At 44.4% G+C, this 21,283-nt stretch overlaps 1 protein-coding gene across 4 annotated transcripts in view; it reads left to right on the top strand.

The window, feature by feature from the left end:
• HSPH1 (heat shock protein family H (Hsp110) member 1) overlaps positions 1-21,283 on the top strand; it is a gene marked incomplete at its 5' end in the record, with an annotated part of 42,401 nt that overhangs the window by 3,602 nt on the left and 17,516 nt on the right. For 2 of the 4 annotated variants that reach the window (XM_083437058.1, XM_083437057.1), the window contains 4 exons: positions 838-896; positions 17,029-17,086; positions 18,642-18,782; positions 20,437-20,559. In XM_083437058.1, the coding sequence (XP_083293184.1) occupies positions 838-896; positions 17,029-17,086; positions 18,642-18,782; positions 20,437-20,559 (381 nt within the window). Of the gene's footprint in view, positions 1-837; positions 897-11,086; positions 11,518-17,028; positions 17,087-18,641; positions 18,783-20,436; positions 20,560-21,283 lie in introns of those variants that run through there. The other 2 variants (XM_083437059.1, XM_083437060.1) reach the window with 2 other exon arrangements.

Here is a 21,283-nt window from a genome sequence, read left to right as displayed (position 1 = left end):
TGAAATATTACCGCCACATAACATGGAAACATTTTATATGGAGGAATATAATCTGTTGACTTTACTCTTCAATAATTTTCAAAACAACACATACAGCTACAACAGATTGTGCTGTTTTAATTTTAGCAACCTCAAGACGCCCTGAATGCCAAATCCGTTCCCCAGACTGTCTTCATGTCATGCCAGTCCATTTAACTATAGCAATTTACCATACTTTCCCCTGTAAGACAGCGTTCTGATTGGAGTGCAAAGACCTACGTCTGGACATGCCCAGTGAGATTGTTTGTTTGTTTATCACTATTTGAAGGAACTCATGTGTTGCTTGAGAAGTTGGATCTAGGTCTCAATTACTTGGGCCTAAATCTCATTGAGGAATGGATGTAATGCACAGTTTCTTAGTCCCATGTCCCGTTGAGACAGATAAAATTTGCTTCTGAGTTAACATATATAGACTCACAGGGCATGTCTGTTAAATATCCTTTTGTAGCACTCATTATAATTTTGAAATCAAGCACATCCAAAAAATTGAATTTATTAGCCCTGAAAGAATAATTCTCACATGATAATTTTCTATGGTCGAGATTCTATATCTTACTTGCTGGACACAGCATTTCTTATGGCAGAGTTGTTCTACGGAGTCATTATTTTTAAAAATGTAGGAATCACAATATTATTTCTAGCCTTGCTCTGAATTCTGGGAGCATTACCTATGTGAAGGATAATAATAACAAACATTTATCTCTCAGCAATAAATGCCTGTCTGACATTGTATAGCTTTATATTATATTGCTGAGATTTCCATTTGTAAATTATTCATGTGTCCTATTTGTAATACAGGTTGCCAGGACAAAGAAAACAAGATATAATTTAAATCCTTCGAGGCTACATGGCTACAGGCAAGTATCGTTTTTAAAAAGTTGAAGGTTTTCTTTAAAAAAAGACCAGTTGTTGTTGCTGCTGCTGCTGCTGCTGCTGCTGCTGCTGCTGTTATTAACCATCACATCTGGGAATGAAGAAGTTGGGGTATAGTTTGTGAATATTTTGATATTTCCCAGTTGAAAAATAATGCCAAGGACAATTTTTTTATTTAAATAAAACACCCGGAAAAGGTGTTCTGTGTCAACAAAAAGCATTTGCTGGTTTTTTGCTCTTTCTCCAATTATCCGAAGATGGCAAAGCAGAAGTTCCCACCATTAGTAACAGACACTGCCAATCTCAGAGCAGAGCAGAGCCAGAAAACACCTCTGCCCAATACGCTGGAGCTGGTGCTGATCACAGTAGACCAAGGGTGGGGAACCTTAGGCCCAAGGGCCAAACGTGGCCCTTCCAGGCCTCTCTATCTGGCCCCAGGGCCACACACCCCACCGGCCTTCCTTTGTGCCATTCTTTTGTGTTTTCCCCTGGCTGCAGTGTGCCCTTAAAGTCTGAAAATGTGTCTTCCTTGCCTGGATGGAAGATAGAGAGAGCCTTGTGTGCGAGTGTAAAAACGAGCCCCCGTACAAAGGTAAAATGAGCTCTGCCTACTTTTGTGTCTGCCCTCACCTGCCAGTGGCATGTGGCCCCTGGAAGGCTATGCTGAAGGAATTTGGCTCTTGAGCTGGAAAGCCCGCCCCCCCCCCCACTGCAGTAGAGAATGCTGAGATAGATGAATATGTAGGCAGGTTTTTATGTTTTCTATTTGTCCCCTGCTGATTCCAGTTTACATGGGACTTCATGCCTATACAGTGGTACCTCGGGTTACATACGCTTCAGGGTACAGACTCCGCTAACCCAGAAATAGTTAAGAACTTTGCTTCAGGATGAGAACAGAAATCGTGCTCCGGCGGTGCAGCAGCAGCAGGAAGCCCCATTAGCTAAAGTGGTACCTCAGGTTAAGAACAGTTTCAGGTTAAGAACGGACCTCCGGAATGAATTAAGTACTTAACCTGAGGTACCACTGTACTGGATTGTCAATTTTTACCAATAAGGTGCAACAACAGATTTCTAAGCAGTTCACGTTTTTATCCTAAAAACTTCGATAATGTGCTTGTATCAGCGATAATGCTCAATACAAATTCAAAATCATTTAAGAGTACATTAAGAAGAAACATGATGGAAGATAAGAATGGATTATCTGAACTCTTTCAAAGGATTCAGCACAGGATTTTTTTTTCACTTTTTTTTTACTCTTCTCCCTGCACACACATCAGGCAGAAATCAATTAGGAGTATGCCTAATTAGCTGGATTTACAACTGAGCAGTAAAACACAAAGATACCGAAAGCAGAGCAGGCCAATTTACTTAATTGAATTTCTTTTGTCTATCCTGAATCAAAAAGGCAATAGTTTTCTTTTTTCTTCTAGATTCCACAAACTTTCCTCCACTATACTTTTAAGGACGCAGTCCTACGATGCCAAAGATACAACCACCACAGGGTTGCTTAGTAAGTTCAGCAGCCCCTTAGACTTATACTTGGGGACCCTTGGTATTCACTACCACTCTAGAGCCAAACTTGACATAATGTATCACTAAGGCTATCAGTTTATTTGTTTTTTAATTAATAGTACCTGTGGGGTCTGCAACATACAGGGCAAAATATTCATTGGAAGTGCAGCACATAAGAGCGAAGGTTTTGACCCTTTCTGCCCTGCTATGATTCCATTTACAACTGCCAGCTGCTACTATTAGCCCAAGGAAAAAATATCCAATTGGTACCAAAAAAGAGACATCATTTTCAGTTTTTAAAAATCCTTTTAATGTATTGCCTGTGGCTGCCAGGTCAGAATGAGTGGGACTCAGTATTCAGCTGTTTGTATACTCTAAGGTTGCTTCCAGCCTAACACAAACTATTTATTGTTCTGTTGTAAGTTACAATGAATTTTCCACACTATCAGGACTCCACACTACTCCACACTAACTTTTCCTATGTCAACATCCTGCTACATTCCATCCACACCAGTCAGCAGTGACATACCTGCCATGGGTGACACCATTTGAATCTCAGCACACATTCACTCTTACCTTTGTTCCATTTTTTTAAATCAATCTTTTAATTATCATTAAAGTGATTACTGTCCTAAATCCTGCAGCAATAACAACACAAAGGTGGAGGCTGCAAAGTCTCCAGCTAAGGAGCCAGATCAAGTTCAGAGCTTGTTGCTGTAGGTCAGGAGACCAGTGTGCCTGAGGCTGTTAGAAGGACCTTGCATACCACCAGGGCTTGAGAAACCAAATGTCCCCCACACTACTCACTGGCGCAGAAAGCACACCAGACAGGTGGCTACAGAACATAGGGGGGAACACCTGTCTTCAGGCCAGGGGCACTGGGCTTTTAAGATCTCTACAAGGGACAAAGGTTTAAAAAGGCTGGGTGAACTTCTGATCTTCAAGGAAGCAAGCTGCTCACTTGGAGCAATCTGTGGTTCTGCACCTTCAGACCTGCCTTCCCCTGTGTGCATCAGCACCAGACCGGGATCATTGTTTTCACACATACACACACATTAACACACACACACACACATATATATAATAAAGGAGAAGTATAGCAATATAACATAATGTTATTTTTGTATTATAATGTGATACTACAACTGTTGTTGTTTAGTCATTCAGTCGTGTCCGACTCTTCGTGACCCCATGGACCAGAGCACGCCAGGCACTCCTGTCTTCCACTGCCTCCCGCAGTTTGGTCAGATTCATGTTTGTAGCTTCGAGAACACTGTCTAACCATCTCGTCCTCTATTATCCCCTTCTCCTTGTGCCCTCCATCTTTCTAGTTATTAAAAAAATGTTATTGGGCTTCCAAATACACTGTGAAGTCTTGTGCAGAGGGCTTTTCAAAACTTACAATGAACATATGGATGTCAGATGTGCACAGTCCCACCCCATCCCCAAAGCCATATAACACTCAAAAGGGGCTTTGGGGTCTGACATTTTGAGGGATGAATTTGATGGCCCCATTTTCATATTTTTCCAAAATGGAAGAGTCCTATATTACACATGGGACGCTGGTGGCGCTGTGGGTTAAACCACAGAGGCTAGGACTTGCCGATCAGAAGGCCGGCAGTTCAAATCCCTGCGACGGGGTGAGCTCCCGTTGCTCGGTCCCTGCTCCTGCCAACCTAGCAGTTCAAAAGCATGTCAAAGTGCAAGTAGATACGGTAAATAGGTACCAGTCCGGCGGGAAGGTAAACGGTGTTTCCGTGCGCTGCTCTGGTTCACCAGAAGCGGCTTAGTCATGCTGGCCACATGACCCAGAAGCTGTACGCCGGCTCCCTCGGCCAATAAAGTGAGATGAGTGCCGCAACCCCAGAGTCGGCCACGACTGGACCTAATGGTCAGGGGTCCCTTTACCTTTACCTATATTACACATGGATCACATTTCAGACCTTTAGCCCATCAGAAAATTTCAAAATAATTTTGGTAGGGAAAGGGATTCATAAGGCCCAAGCACCTTTAACTATAGCACTAACCAAAGTTATCTCATGATACATTAGACCTGACAGCCCATCTCTGCCACTTAGCCTCTGGCCTGGTTGGACTTCATGATCCTAGGTCCCCACCTCCAGGTGCTAGGGTACCTATGTCTTCCATTTTACAGGGGAATGTCTAGTCCAAGTCTGGTTCAAAGATAAAGACCTATACGAAAGGAGAGTAGTAGGGGCCTTGAAGCTGCCAACTGGCAGTTAGCACCTTGACAGCAGACTGAGCTAGCACATAAGTTACCTGATGACATCCCGCCCCCCATGGTGAGATGTACGGTATTTCTATTTAAATTATACTAATTTCTAAATTTACACCTGGGTACATTTTATGGAACTCTGTGTCCTCTTTTTTTGATGGTGCATTTCCTTATTTGGGGAAGTGAATAAGTGGTAACCCTACAAGTCACTTTCCCCCCTGTTTTAGCTTTCTGCAGAGGCAATCTATTCAGGTCCCATCTTTCTAATGCCAAACTCTTAGAGGCAAGATGCATCAGAATTTTTCAGCGCTTGTGCATGATTGGACTCCATTTATCCCTCTGTTATATGCAGGATGGTTGTAATCCTGCTCTAGCAGCCTGCCCTGGACTTTCTGAGCAGCCATTTGCTACCTTGTGCAAGCATGCATTCATATCATTATGAGACAAACAGCTGAAAATGCCCTTCCTCCTAAAACAACAACTACATTAAGCACTTTCAGATTAGAAACAATAAATATTGATTTGATATTCATATGCCCCCCTGGGAAATGGATACAGCAAAAGTCTACACTCCCTTCTCCCCCACACCAAGATACACTCTGGACATGAAATACCACTATGTTGCTTGCTGCAGCAATCAAGCTCTCATGCTTCAAACACCTTCCATACTCAGCTCTGCCTACAAGAGATAAAGGTAAAATATTACCTTTTGAATAGGAAGGTCCTTCTGCAAGCACGGCAGTCTGTGATTGATCCTACAGGCAAGGACAAGAGCATATATTATGGGTACTGAAAATGCAGTGGTGTTTAAATTGTTTAAGCATTGCATACAGCAATTGTAATAAAAAGGCAATGCAGGTGTGGGGCACATTGTTTTCGGTGATTTAAAATGTATTCAATTGGAAATGGATGCTATAATCATGGTTACGGTCTGGAAAACTTCAGCACAGCTGCTATTCGGAAGAAATACACTAAAGAGCAAACTAAACTAAATACACTAAAAAATAGTTCTCATGTTTGCCACAGGGCACTGATAATATTTTCTAGCAATATCACAGAAACGCATATTGCCAGGCATGGAAATCTGAATCTTGGTGGCTCATAATGCTGGCCATGGTTGGGGCAGTAATGCTTCTGTATACCAGTTGCTGGAAACCAGGGTTTCCCACAAACATCTATGTGACCAATGTGAGAACAAGGTGCTGGACTAGATGGTCCACTGGCCTGATCCAGCAGGCTCTTTGTATGATCTTCTGAAGCGTCCAGAAAATTCTTCTCCGGCTGAGATTTAAAACTGAGCTGGAGAAATCAAGTCTTTCGTCCCACCCACTTTCCTTCTGCGTTCATTGCCACTCCAGCAGTGTGGTGGGATGGAGATCCTTTCCTCACCCACAGCCTGCAAGGTGTCTGGCACACTGCTGCAGTTGAAAGCCAGATATCAGAAGCCCTGAACCATCTAGTTTCCCAGCACTGCTGCACAACTTCTCCACCCTGCCATGGCTGACATTAAAGCAGCAAAGCAAGTAAGGAGGTGGATGGGAGTGAGAGTTTGGAGGAAGGGGAGAGGGCAGGCAGATAGGTGGGTGAGGGGGAAGAGGTTACTGAAGGATCAGACCCTGTTGTACTCCTAGGGACCTTTGGGGTGGAACAGGATGTAGAATTGGCATAAACCAAGCTATTTTCAGTGTTTTGGTTTTAGAACACACCAAGCTGTTTTCTGAGTTTGTGGGGAAATAGTTTTCAGAGCTTGACCAGAGCAGTTCACTGCTTCACTAATATTTTTGAAGAGTTCCAAACATGCAGGAATTACTTGACAAGTTAATGACTCTTCCAGATATTAATTTTCTGCATATCTGTAGATGTATATATCACCTTCAGATGTTACAGATTTATTTATATAATTCCAGGAAACCATAGACTTACATACAAACACTGCCTTATAAATGTAGCTGTGCAGTTTAGTCGGCATGCTTTGTGATTATGGCTGTCTATACATAATATCTAGGTAGTTTCGTGAAAAAGCTTGAGCCATGTTGAGGAGATACATGCTTTTGTGTTACTGCCTTGGCAGAAGTTTCACACTGTTCCATTGTTTTTGTTTACCCCAACAAACTTTATCAAGTTATCTGTTTGTGAATGAGTGTGTGGATACAAGATTTGCTCCCTCCACCCCTGTTTGCACTGCATTCAACTTAAGAAAATAGAATAGTGAGTGAAGGCAGATACTATTTCCAGGACCACAAAAGGACAAAAGTTGAATGAAAGATTACCAAGGATATTAGTGTGAACCTAGGATGGATCTAGACACGAAGAAGCGTTTCAGTTAAATGCGTTGCAAACGTTGTATGATAAATTAGGTTTGCAAAAACAGAACTCCACAGCACAATCTGGTGTCACAGTGTTAGAATGCAAAAACAACACACATAAAATGCATTTTCTTTGCCAATGTAGCTGAGTCTATAGCAATTCCAAAAGCAGGAAACACATGCATATGAGAAAAGCAAAAAGAGTAGCGTACCAAGACGGAGGACAAGAGTGAAGTGCAATGCTATAAGAATTCTGGCATGGATGTGACCTAAAAACTTTCCAAAGAAAGCATGTGTGTGTGTGTGTGTGTGTGATCATCATCATCATCATCATCATCTAGCAGTAAGCATTCTCCAAAGGCCCTTCTGTAGGCTCCTCTGACAAATGAGATACAGTAGGTGGCCCCTGCGGTGAGCCTTTCAATGGTGGCACTTCTACTGTGGAATATCCTCACTAAAGAGGGCACTTACTTTGTAGTTTATTTATTGCTCTGTGAATGTCATTTTATTTCCCCAGGATTTTCAGTTTTAAAAATACATATTAGTGCTGTTTAGACATTTATTGGTACTGTCTGTTTTAGTCTCGTGTTTTAACTACTTCAGTATGGTGTATTTGTATATTTCATGGGTTTTGTTTTCATTTTTTTAATTTTACACAGTCCAGAGTGTATTGTTAATGAGTGAAATAAAAAATGTAGTGAATAAATAAATAGAAGAATGTGATCTTAAAAGAACAAAAAAAAAAAATGGATACTACTGTATGTCAGCATTACTGTCTCTCTGCCATTGGATAAACTGCTTAGCGGGGTCAAAAAATAAAAGGGTGCATTACTCATGTTTCCTTATAGCCATATCCAGTCTTTCTATCCCAGATGTTGGTGTGCTTGATATGGCTAGCAACAAAACAAAGGCACTCTGCACATGCTCAAAGTCATTATCATTCCTTTCTCCAGGACCGCAAACAAATTCTACAGCTGAGCTCTAAAGAAGGATTACTGCCCATCCAAGCAACGGAATATGATTTCCTAAAAATCATAATAGGGACAAGCTTGTTCTGCCTATAAAAGTGAAGAACACCAGTGTTTTCCATGTGGTTAGAGCTCCCCCTAGTATTCTGATTATGTTTAAAAGAGTTTTTCCCTGATTTGATGCTGTTATTAGACACCAACAACCTTTGTTTCCCCGCCCCCAAACAAAAATAATGAAATAACATAGTAAAATAAATATCAAAATAGAGCCCTTCTAAACATTCATTAAGGGTTTTTTTTTCAGATAGTCACCAACACTCAGCCATTACAACTTTCAATCACTAATGTTTGCATTTTGCAAAGAAATTTTTCTGAAATAATGTTCTGTTGTTTTTATCTAGTATTTTTCAGAAAAAGAACATTTGAAATTGTAACACATACTACGTGTTGTCCTACTAATTGAAGTGGTCTAAAAATGTTCTCTTCCATGTAAAAAAAGAAGCGAACAAGTTTACAAAATGTCAACCTAATTAAGAAACCACTTAAGTAAGAGACTCCAGGTGGACTGGAGTCAAAACATATTTTGTGAAAGTATATTACTGAAATCAATAAGCTGAGTGTGAAATAGCATAATAGTTTTATAGTTGAATAAGTTATGTTTTGTAAAGTCTCCTTACACACAGTCAGATACACTCGCATCCCATTTATAATTTGGATGAGGGTATGTGGTTTCAATGTATAAATAAGCAATGTGGTGCAGCAGATAAAGTGATGGATTTGGTACCAGGGAGACTTGGGTTCAAAGACTCTAGCAACTGAGTGGCTTGGGGCTAATTTTCAGCCAAATCTACCTGACCAGGTTGTTGAGATGAGCTTCATGAGCTGCTGTGAAGGCCAGAATCATTTTGGCAAGCTGCCTGAAGGAACCTGGGAGAGAGGCACAGAGATGTAAGGGAATCCTGTGTTGGCCTGCTCTGAAAGACTGGCTCCTCCTGAGATGGAAATGCTGTGAAGTGTCTCCCCATTGAAATCTTCTAGTGTAAATATGTGTAGATAAATCTCATTTCAAAGACACGGCTGCACCTCATTTTTCCCAAAGGAACACAGACTCTGGTTGAGTGCCAAGACTCCTTGGACTCCCTTGCACCGCTTGGCAGAGATTAGGGTGGCCAGTAAGAATATTACATTTGTAAAGTTTCAAGAAAGTACTGTGCTCCTATGACTTGTCAGTATTATCCGTAGGGATAATGTGTCTGGAGGAATCAGTGGATTACCAAAGAGGCAGAGTAGGCACTGGCCTACGGGGCCCACATATTTTAGGGGGCCTGCAGGGCAAGACAGCCAGATTTGCAGTAACATTGGTAAGGAGCTGCTGCTCTTCTACACACCATAACTTGAATAGGCTGAGCAAAATAAAAATAATAATGCAATACTTATTCGGATAAGTGTGTATCTGAAGAAGTGTGCATGCACACGAAAGCTCATACCAATAACAAACTTAGTTGGTCTCTAAGGTGCTACTGGAAGGTTTTTGGGTTTTTTTGTTTCGACTACAGCAGACCAACACGGCTACCTGCCTGTAACTTGAATAGACTGAGCTTTGTAACTATGTTATAAGATGTGTAACATTAAGAACCTGAGCTTGCTTTTTCCTCTTCTCTCCCATTCCTTTTTCTTGTGCTGTATCTTTTTTAGACTGTGAGCATCTTACACTGATTTTTGTAAGCCACTCTGATGTTAAATACACATAAAATGTAATACTTGTATGCATCGAGGTCAAAGCTTATGTAAAGCTTTGCATTTGCAAAGCAGAGATGTTTACATTAAGCCAGAGGTTTCACTCTGGGTGAAAGTAGAAAGCTGGTGTTTTTCCATTTCAGAGGGTTAAGCTACCTGATGATGACTCATTGGTGGAAATTGCAGATCTCTCACAGGAGAGAAACTTAAGAAGTCAGTGACAGCTACCAGTAGCAGCAGTCAAAGCTAATCTCCGTAATGAACAAGCTTAGGATCTCTGTGACCAGAAAGGAAAATTTACTGAACTGCATAAAGGACTGAATGGCATTGCCTACTACTTGAAAGCAATGCTACTTTGTTTCTGTATAATGTTTAATTTTTTTGTAACTAGTGTTTAAGACTGTATTGTGGTAAAGCTTTGAAATTTACTACGTATTAGGGTGGAAAGCTCATTTATTTCTACACAACGTCCAGATAACTCAAGGCCTGCCTCTCCATATATGAACTGACCCAGATCTTGCTGTCATCAATGAGGCCCTTCTTCAAGTTCCCTCTGCAGCAGAGGTCTGGCAGGTGGCAACACAAGAATGAGCCTTTTCTGCAGTGGCTTCCCATTTGTGTAATGCTCTTCCCAGGAAAGGTTCACCTGGCACCTTCACTATACATCTTTAGGCGCAAGGTGAAAACGTTCCTCATCAGCCAGGCCTTGGGCTGACTAACATCCAATATATTTTAAATGTGTTTGTGGGAGGGCGAGAGGGTACAGGGATACCTACCGACTCTAAAATCCCACGAATCTAGGAAATAATTGCCATTGAATTCAGCGGGCTGTACCTTGCGGGTAAATATAATAGCACTGCTCTGCATAATGACAATTTTATAGTACTTCAGGAGCATAGCTGTCAACCTTCCCTTTTTTTGCGGGAAATCCCCTTATTCCAGCGCTGATTCCCGCTGCTATCCTGGATTGTTAGATATCCCGTAGACTGTCCCCTGGACAGGTAAGGCTGCTGATCCCTTATTTTCAAATCTGAAAGTTGACAGCTATGTTCGGGAGTGGCGATAGCGGAGTTTCAGAGGGTGAAAAAACAGTCATCATGACAACCCGATGAATTAAACAAGCCCGTAGGTTACAAATGACGCAGAACTAGAACTGTCACTCTTTTAGCAAACACGCATCACTTTCCCGCTTAAAGAGCCCACTCTATAGCACACCCGCCAAGAAAAGCCGAGAGCGCCTTTTAACAACAACTCCGGATCATCCCATTTCACGGCGCAAGGAAAGCGCCACCCACGGCCCGGCTGCGCATGCCTTCACGCGAACTTCCCCGGTCCACGCCTCTTACCTGCGTCAGTCTGGAACGTTCGCGAGCAGCCGGGCGGAGGCAGGCCGCGCGGCGTCCGCCGTCGCCCGGGCAACGGCGGACGTCACCGGGTTCCCGGCCTCTGCATTGGCTGGGAGGGCTCGAGCTCGCCGGAGAAAGGCGGAAGCGGAAGCCGCACGTGGAGCCGGCGAAGGAGCTTGTCGCAGTTTCTGGAAACTTCTGCCCATTGTCACATTTCAGCCTCCTCGCCGGAGGCAGAGATTTTCGCGCGCAGGCAGGAAGGCAGGCAGGGCGCGGCTTTGGCTGCGGCGGCGGCTGGGCGAGGGTTGCACCTGCAGCGGGGGAGAGCCGAGCGGCGAGGCGGCGGGCGGATCCACACCTTCCCCAGCAGCGTCCGGCGCAGGGAGCCCCACCATGGCCGTGGTGGGCTTTGACTTGGGCTCGCAGAGCTGCTACGTGGCGGTGGCCAGAGCCGGGGGTATAGAGACCGTGGCCAACGAGTTCAGTGACCGGTGCACCCCGTGAGTAACGGATCCGGAGGGTGGGGTGGGGGGGGTGTCAGAGGCAGGCAAGCAGGCTAGATCTCCCTGCCAAAGGGTCCGGGGCAGAAAGAGGGTGGCTCTCCCTGCCATGAAGGGAGAGAAGATTGCGGGCTTTGCAAATGCAGGCGTGCGATGCACCTGTGTCAAACTGAAGGCGACAATGCCTGCATCTGATGGAAGTGATCCTCTGCATCTTTGCTCTCACGCAAACCCCGTTGAGTGTATATAGGGCTTACTCGGGAGTAGGCTTGGTGGGAACCCCCCACGCACAATGAAGGCAGACACCCGCTGGCCTTTTTTTTTTTACATCCCCAATTCTAACCACGGAGACATCAGTGGCATTTACTTGCAAGTAAGCACGTTTCCTTGTAAATGAGTCCCGTTGAGTTTAGTGGTGGTTGCTCTCAAGTAACTGTGCCCAGGGCTGCAGCTCTTTCTTAGAAGCGGATCCAGCTGTGTTGAATTAAATGGGGGGGGGGCGCCTAGGAGGGATATTTAATTCTTTCCAAGATATGTGAGCTGCCTAGAACGTGGCAAACGGTTCTTATTTCACACGTGTGTATATATCCCACCCGGAAAGCTCAGTTTTGTTGCATTCCTCTCACCCTTGCCGCTTCCAACATCTCATGCATGGAAATTTAAGAGTGCATCATAGAAGCAAATGAACTCTCACGCTTCCCTTAGCCTGTGGTGGGCGTGTATATAGGGAGAAGATGTTGAGTATTGCCTTTTTCTTGGATTCTTGATTGAAGAGGGAGGGGCAGAGATGATGCTGCAGTGCCTCTTCACAATCTGTGTCCCCTTCACTCCCTATCCCCAAGCAATTTCCACCTACTTAATGCTTAGGCACTAAGGAAGCTGGAGAGGGAGAGTGATGATGCAGTTTGAAAGAAGAGCTTGCTGGATCCTGTGCAGCTATGGGGAGATGGACTAATATTCAGGAAGCTTAGACCAGGATCTAGAAGCTTCTGGAGTTTTCTCTCCTCCGTATAGAGACAGAGGATGCAAGCAAGTGAATAAACTGTATTTTCTGCCTATCTCAGTAGGGTGGAGCACCAACCCAGAGTGGGGCTTTGAGATAAAGGTTAGACTGGTAAACTCTAGAAAGTTGAGATGCCATAGGGATGGGAGACCATGGACAAGCGCCCATTTCCACACCCAAAGCTGCCTCTAAGTGAAAGCTTATGCATTGTTAACCTTTTAATGCCATAAAAACACTGTTGTCTCCCGTTTGCTAGTAAAATGGAATTATTGTGTTGCGAAATGATGCAACATGAAAAGTTTGGAAAGTTCTGCTTTAAAGCCATTTTTGTACCACACCCTTTGCCCTGAAGTTCAGGATTCCATTATAGGGGGTATGAAATTGTTCATAAAAGCTATTTGTAAATAAGCAACATTTTTATTTAAATTGCAGTCCCTAGAATGTATTGCATCTGAGTGGAATATGTCCTGCCTTCTCTGTTGGAAGCAGTATGTCTCTGAAAGTCGGGTGGTGAGAGCACTGTTGCACTCAGATCTTGCATGTGGACTTCCTAACAAGCATTTAGCTGATCACTGTGAACAGAGAACAGAAAAGTGAACGAGACTGACCTTTGGCCTGATCCAGCAGAGTGTATTCCACAATTTGTGTAGAACTTGGCATATTCCCCAACTTCTCGTCTTCCCCTCCCTCTTTGCTTCTGAGAGCAAATTCCCTAGTTTAGCCATACATCATGTGAAGAAGTACTTTCTTTTGCCTGTCCTGAATCATCCAACATCCATCTTCATTGGATGTCCACAAGTTCTAGTGCTCAGGACCACAGTACCTCAAGGACCACCTCTTCCCATATGAACCAACCTGGACCCTGCATTCATCATTTGAGGCTCTTCTTTGTGTGCCTCTTGTGGAGGTCCAGAGGGTGGCAACACAAGAACTGCCTTTTCTTCAGTGGCTTGTGTTTTTATATTGTAAATCACCTTGTAATCCTTGAATGGAGCATGGTATAGAATTTTAATAAATAATAATTATAATAAGTTATCAGACAGCGAGAAAAATTTTTCTCTATCCACTTTCTCAATGCAATCCTATCATTTGGTCTTTCGTTTGCCTGTTATCTAAAGGCCCAAATGCTGCAATCTTTCCGCATAGATAAGTTGCTTCATCCCTTTGATTATTGTGGTTGCCCTTTTCAGAAACCTTTCCACCTCTACAATAACCTTTTTGCAGCGAGGCTAGCAGAAATGTACACAGTTTTCACAGATGCCACACACTGGGTCAACATCTTCGTTGAGCTATGTGGTATGATCCAAAGGTCTCATTCCTGGTCATTCACTGTCCGTTCAGACCACACAAGCATACTGAATGTAAAAAATTTTAAAATTGGCCCCAACATGCATCACTTTGCATTTGTTTATACAAGCTATACAGCAAGCATAGGCAAACTCCGGCCCTCCAGATGTTTGGGACTACAATTTCCATCATCCCTGACCCCTGATCCTGTTAGCCAGGGATCATGGGAATTGTAGTCCCAAACATCTGGAGGGCCGGAGTTTGCCTGTGCCTGCTATACAGCGACATACCTTTGAGACAGAGGCTCGATTCCAATGCCTTTGTTGACTTGGCACAAGCCCCAGACCCCCTGTCTTGTGTTTATCAGAGCAATGGCGTATCTGATGTATTGTGCCGTATTTTTAATACTTTGTCTCAAAAAGGTATTTCCCTGTTATTTATTTTCATAGAAAATCACTCAGTTGCCCAGTTCAAGCATAGTGATCCTAATCTCTCAAACAGTTTATTGGGCTGATCAGAAGTGATGTAGGAAGTATTATTTCCTTGTCAGTATCCCAGTTTAGAGGGAGCTCTTAATGCATAATTCCCTCAATTTGGGTGATGTGGAAAGCAGTCATGTAAGAAACCTTCATCTAAGTCAGGTGCTCAAGGGAAGAAGGGGTGAGGATGGGAAGGTCATTCCCAATCTGATAGATCTTGGTTTATCAGACTGGGATCACCTGTGTATGAATTGTACAACTATGTTTGACAGGGGTAATTTTTAAAGATGTTGTAAGTGTAATTACCGTATTTTTTGCACCATAGGACGCACCGGACAGTAGGACGCACTTTGTTTTAGAGGGGGGAAGAACAAGAAAAAAAAAATCTCCCCCTCTCTGCTCAGCACCCCTTCAGCGAAGCGGCAGGAGGCGCTGCGCAGAGAGGGGGAGAACTTTCCCCCTCTTGTTTTCCCGGTCTAAAACAAGTTCAGGCGGCTACCTTGAAAGCCTGGAGAGCGAGAGGGGTCGGGAGCAGCGGAAAGGCGCAACGGAGAGGCTCCTGCCATAGCCGCACGTCACCTCTCCAGCCGGGAGAGGGTCGCGGGGCTATGGCGTCTTCGCTCCATAGGACGCACACACATTTACCCTTCATTTTTGAAGGGGAAAAAGTGCGTCTTATAGAGCGAAAAATACGGTACTTCCTTTAGACCAGACCCCCTCAAAGGGTCAACTACAACCCCCAGATTCCCAGCTTTCATTTTTAAAAAGCAGTAGCAAGTTTCCAGCATTTTTAGAACCCGAGGTGTGAGGCAAAAATGTACAGACACTATTCTTCTCAGTTTTGTGCAAAAGTAGCCTGCTTTGCCGTTTCAGGGTTTTGTTTTGCCTCCCTCCTGAAAAAATTCCTGTGGATTCCCACATATGTGTGTGAGAGAGGAAGAAGTATGTATTTGCTGCCTCTGAGAAGGAGAGAGGTAGCTGTGTGTGTGTGTGTGAGAGAGAGAGAGAGAGAGAGAAGGGGGAGGTTTGTATGAATGTGTGATATGAGTGGTCTGTAGGGGAAATTGAGAGCTGAATATGCAAAGTGTGTGATGTGGTCACCTTGTATATTTTTCTTGGTACTATGAAATCCTTCCTCTTGTTATTTTACAGCAGTGGCATCATTGTGTGTCCGGGTGGGGTGGGGAGTAGAATTCAATATTGTATGATTTCTAGACTAAGGACCAGCAGGACATAGCTGACTTCCCATGGCTGGTTTTCCCTGGGTTGAGGAAGCAGCAATGACTAACTTAGTGTTCTGCCATCCCCCATAACAGCCATTTCATGAGTGGTGCCCGCCCCACTTTCTAAAAATTCAGAATGTGCCTGTTGGTTAAAAAAGGATGGTGAACCTTGCTTTGTAGTTTTACAAAAATAACATTCCTGATGTCATCACATGGTTTATTTCCCCAACCCTGTTTTGCTGGTTAGCTCAGTTGGTTAGAGCAGAGGTTGGCTGCCTAAGGCCCATGGGCTACAAGCGGCTCCCATGTGCCGCGCTAAACCAGTGCAGAGCAGAGTGGGGACGACCTTCCGCGATGCTGGCTGGCTTCCCATTGGCTGTAGGAAGCTCCTGCAGCTGATGGGAAGCTACGTGCGCCTCTACCGCGCCGGAAATAGCGTTAGCGTTTGCACGCGCGCACACACTCCGACCCACCACAGCGTCTGCAGGACCGTGAACCGGCCCAAGCCACAAAAACTTTGCCGACCCCTGGGTTAAAGCATGGTGTTGATAATGCCAAGGTCATGGGTTTGAAACCTGTATGGGTGCATATTCCTGCATTTCAGGCGGTTCAAGTAGATGACCCATGAGCATGGAAGCTCAGAGCACAATGGCATCAGGACAGAAGAAAGTTTTACTGCCCATTATGGAGGGAATGAATTGCTGTTTTCATCATACCTGCTACCGTCCTTTGCCTTGCAGAGAGCTCCACTGCCCTGAGTTTTGTTTCCACTCTGACTAAATTACCGGTTTTGTACAGCTCTTCCTTTCATAACAAGCTGGGGGGCGGCTCAGGGATTTCCTTCAAGCAGTCTTGACCCCCTGACCAATTGACCTGTGATTCAAGATCAAATGTGGAAAATTCCGGCCCTTGCACATTTTAAATTATCAGCACTGTCAGCTCTTAACTGTGCCATATGGTGCAGTTCTATTGGGACTTAGGTCATTTCAACACATTTACCTGCAGCAGCAAATATGTAAATCTTTGTAGAAATGAATTATTTCTATAGCTTTGGGCAGAAGTTACTTTTTTAGTATCTTCACTGTGCTGACACAAGCAGTCAATAATAGGTAGGCATGAACTGATGCTGTTGTAATGCACTGCTTTAAAAATGCTGTTTCCTGGCCACATCCACACCACCCATTTAAAACGCTGCTATACCACTTTAGCGGTTATAATAATAATAATAATATAATTTATTATTTGTACCCCAGCCACTCTGGCTGGCTCCCAACAGAGTCCCTGGGAGATGCCTCACAGAGCTACAATTCCCAGCACCCTCAACAAACTACAGTACCCATGTTTCTTTGGGGGAAGCAATGACTCCCACAGAGCGCTTTAAATGTAAGGTGCAGAAGGAAACGTTTACAAGTGCATGTTTTTAGATTCATCGAATGATATCAGAAAAGCTCACCAGCCTCTCAACCAATGGCAATTTACTGTGTATATTATAATCACCGGTGGATTACTTTCTTTTCAGATCGGTGGTGTCGTTTGGGTCCAAGAACAGGGCAATTGGAGTGTCTGCTAAGAACCAAGTGAGTCATTTTCTGAATAACAGCAAGGGAAATTACCCTGGGAAATTAGTAAAGTGGCTGTTTTGAAAATAAGACACTGGGAATAGAAAAAAAATAAATTACCCATGCTGCTTCTCAGAATGTAGGTTGCTGAAATTATACTAATAACTGCTGCTAGACCTGTCAGATGGAGAGAGGACTATTACACTCATGCTCTGCTTGGAGATTTCCAAACTCATGCTCTGCTTAGAGATTTCCAAAGGCATCGGGTTGGCCACTGTGAAAACAGGATGCTAGGCTAGATGCTGGACTTTTTCCTAATCCAGTAGATCTTTTCTCATGTTCCTATACTGGGCAGAGAGGCAAATGCTGAGTGTAGCCCTTCAAGCAGCTGTTTTCTACACTGCCTGGGCTTCCCAGTGACCCAGAAACTCATCAGATGGGCCAATGGCCTGTCCCCCTTTGGCTGCTGCTTTTTAAAGTACCAGGTAAACAGATGGTGCTACATATATTATTCATCTGTCTATCAAAGCCAAGTCTGAATTGTAGGTGGAGGCTACTCACCTATCAATCATCAGACATCATGACCTGTAGGGATTGGGGTCAGGGGGAGTGGCGGAGGAAGGGGGTGGGAGGGTGCGGTCCGCCCCGGGTGTCATCGTGGTGTAGTGGTGAAGAGCGGTGGACTCGTAATCTGGTGAACCGGGTTCGCTTCCCCGCTCCGCCACATGCAGCTGCTGGGTGACCTTGGGCTAGTCATACTTCTCTGAAGTCTCTCAGCCTCACTCACCTCACAGAGAGTTTGTTGGGAAAGAAGATTGTTAGCCGCTTTGAGACTCCTTAAGGGGAGTGAAAGGTAGGATATCAAGTCAAAACTCTTCTTCATCATCATCATCTTCATCACTGGGGTGGGGGTGTGACAAAATGACAAAAATGAGATTTTAAAAATAATAATTAAAGAATGGGCTCACAGAACTTTTTAGTTTGGTCAACAAACGTAATGAAATGCGGCTGGCACTGGGTGCCACACTGCAGGGGCCGGCACTTACTTGGGAGTGACGTGGTGGCTTGGGCGCTTGCAGGCTCCGCGCTGCCTGAAACAGCAGCTTTGGGCTTGCGTCTGCCCACCGCCTCTCCCTCAGCCTCCCTACACCTGAGGGGGAGGCGGCAGAGAGGCTCCACACAGCGTGCCCTGCCCCTGGCTGCAGGACGCACGCGCTGCACTGGGCACCCGAGCAGCTAGCTATTGTTGTAAGATGCTTTGAGTTACTTAAAAAAAACAACAACTAATGAGTTAAATAAATTATTGTGTCCCTCCCACCTGTAAAGGTTGGCCCGCAAGAAGGAGCCAGTTAGAAAAGGTTGCCCACCCCAGCTTTAACTAGTAATGATAAATGAAACTTGAAGCAATAAACAGAACTTGAAACATGCCTATACTTGAAACATGCCTTTGCTGACAATAGATCTCAGTTTGCTTCTGGCATCTTCTTTGACAAGATGGCCAGTCATCAGGGTTCTCTCTCTCTCTCTCTCTCTCTCTCTCTCCCTCTCTCCCTCCCCCCCCCTCCATTTGTAGTTAATTACCCATGCAAAGAACACGGTGTTTAACTTCAAGAGATTCCACGGCCGTACATGTAACGATCCTTTTATCCAGAAGGAGAAAGAGCACTTGAGTTACTCTGTTGTTCCAATGAAAAATGGAAATGTTGGAATAAAGGTAAGACGAATTCATCACTTCTATGATTTTTTGGTCAGTCTCCTTTCATAAGATCAATGGGAGTACATCACACTATGCCAACCTTGACTGCAGCTCATGGTTTGTCTGGAGCAAGACAAACCATGACCTTTGGTTTGATGGTAATGTTGAGTCAGGGGTAGAGAATCTCTGGCCTGCTCACCTCATTAGGTCTTCTAGGCCCAGCCATGTCTGCCCATCTTACACTTGATGTCACAAGAGAGGTAAAGGGGTTTGTAGGCACCACCAGTCAGCTGTAATGTGTTACCTGAATCGGATAAACTGTGGTTATGCTTTAATGTGTCTTTTGTTTGGAACAAACCAATCTCGGATCATAATTATGAAGCTGGCTTATTGCAGCAAAACATTGTTAAGGTTTACCACTGTTAGGGTTTGGATGAAATACCAAGCTGTGCTTAAAGGTAAAGGGACCCCTGATCATTAGGTCCAGTCGTGGCCGACTCTGGGGTTGTGGCACTCATTTCGCTTTATTGGCTGAGGGAGCCAGTGTACAGCTTCCAGGTCATGTGGCCAACATGACTAAGCTGCTTCTGGCGAACCAGAGCAGCGCACGGAAACGCTGTTTACCTTCCTGCCGGAGCAGTACCTATTTATCTACTTGCAGTTTGATGTGCTTTCAAACTGCTAGGTTGGCAGGAGCAGGGACCGAGCAACGGGAGCTCTCCCCGTCGCGGGGATTCGAACCGCCGACCTGATCGGCAAGTCCTAGGCTCTGTGGTTTAACCCACAGCGCCACCCGCGTCCCTTAAGCTGTGCTTAATTGAAAGCAAAAGCTTCTCATGGCCACACTGGAGGGGAGCAAGGCTCCCTGCTACTCATGTCATGATTGTTGTTGTTGTTTAGTCGTTCAGTCGTGTCCGACTCTTTGTGACCCCATGGACCAGAGCACGCCAGGCACTCCTGTCTTCCACTGCCGCCCGCAGTTTGGTCAGATTCATGCTTGTAGCTTCGAGAACACTGTCTAACCATCTCGTCCTCTGTCGTCCCCGTCTTCTTGTGCCCTCCATCTTTCCCAACATCAGGGTCTTTTCCAGTGAGTCTTCTCTTCTCATGAGGTGGCCAAAGTATTGGAGCCTCAGCTTCACGATCTGTCCTTCCAGTGAGCACTCAGGGCTGATTTCCTTAAGAATGGATGCGTTTGATCTTCTTGCAGTCCATGGGACTCTCAAGAGTCTCCTCCAGCACCATAATTCAAAAGCGTCAATTCTTCGGCGATCAGCCTTCTTTATGGTCCAGCTCTCACTTCCATACATCACTACTGGCATGTCATGATTAACCACAGTTTATCTTTACACCTGAATGTGGTTGTTGTGGCTTTCCCCCCGCCCCTCATACTTAAGCCTTTTCCTCAGATCTTGGCCTCCTGTCAGTTTTCTCACATTCTTGGAGTGTGTGTGTGTGTGTGTGTGTGTGTTGCTCATTTACACAGATTGGGTGATGCGCATCCATAGCTACCTTTGACTTTCAGATGTGCAATAGGAAATGTTTTTGGAAATAAGTGTTTTGTAGAACGAAGGTTTGGTGATTGGAATCTAAGAATAATAGTGGACTGACCTGGCTCCGGCCCGGTTGGAATTGCTGCAGTAGTTGCTTTACTCTTGTTTTGTTTCTTCAGGTTATGTACATGGACGAGGAGCATTTATTTAGTGTGGAGCAGATAACAGCTATGCTGCTGACGAAACTGAAGGAGACGGCAGAGAATAACCTCAAAAAGCCTGTCTCCGATTGCGTTATTTCAGTAAGTAGCTCCATTTAACCTTGGGTTTGTATTTGTCTCCTCTTGTGCTGACCCTGTAGAAGCTTTTCAATATTTTGTTGTGCAGGCGTCTAAGCAACTTTGAATATTGAATATAACTGGACCCGGCAGGTGATGTGGGGGTATCTGATGCTGCAGCATCAGTGAAGCTAAGCAGGTATTTACCCACGTAAATGTGGAGATATTATTAAGATGTGAAAAGAAAACATTGCATTCGGTTACTTATAGATCTATAAGAGTAATATATGAGTGTAATTGTAATAGGCAGCAGATAATGACAAGTACTAATAGCACATATATCATGTATTAGTGCAAAGTGGTGTGAAATACTGTGGGCAGTATCCAGCGTTCCTTTTCTGCCAATGTAAGAGACTTCCACTTGTGGAATGAAACTTCCCCTCCTCTCCTCTTCCCTGCACCCCCCGCACCCTCAAAATCAGCTATATTGGGGTAGGGGGACCTTCTGGAGCAGTTTCGGGACAGGCATGTAGGAGAAGAGGAGGGGAGAGTTCCGTTGTACAAGGTGAGTTCTGCTTGTGGAGCATTGGATACAACCAAGACATAAAGACATCATACAGTAAACATATACACAATGATTATGAATTCCTAAGTTAATATAAGCCTTTTAATTAATTATACATTCACATGGATAGATGGCAAAAATTGGAATTAATTCTACAGCATAAACCACCAGCGTGTGTTTTAA

This window comes from Podarcis tiliguerta (assembly GCF_965153285.1).
Source record: "Podarcis tiliguerta genome assembly, chromosome: 4".
Lineage (NCBI taxonomy): Eukaryota > Metazoa > Chordata > Lepidosauria > Squamata > Lacertidae > Podarcis > Podarcis tiliguerta.
This window is presented reverse-complemented; position numbering and strand designations above follow the sequence as displayed.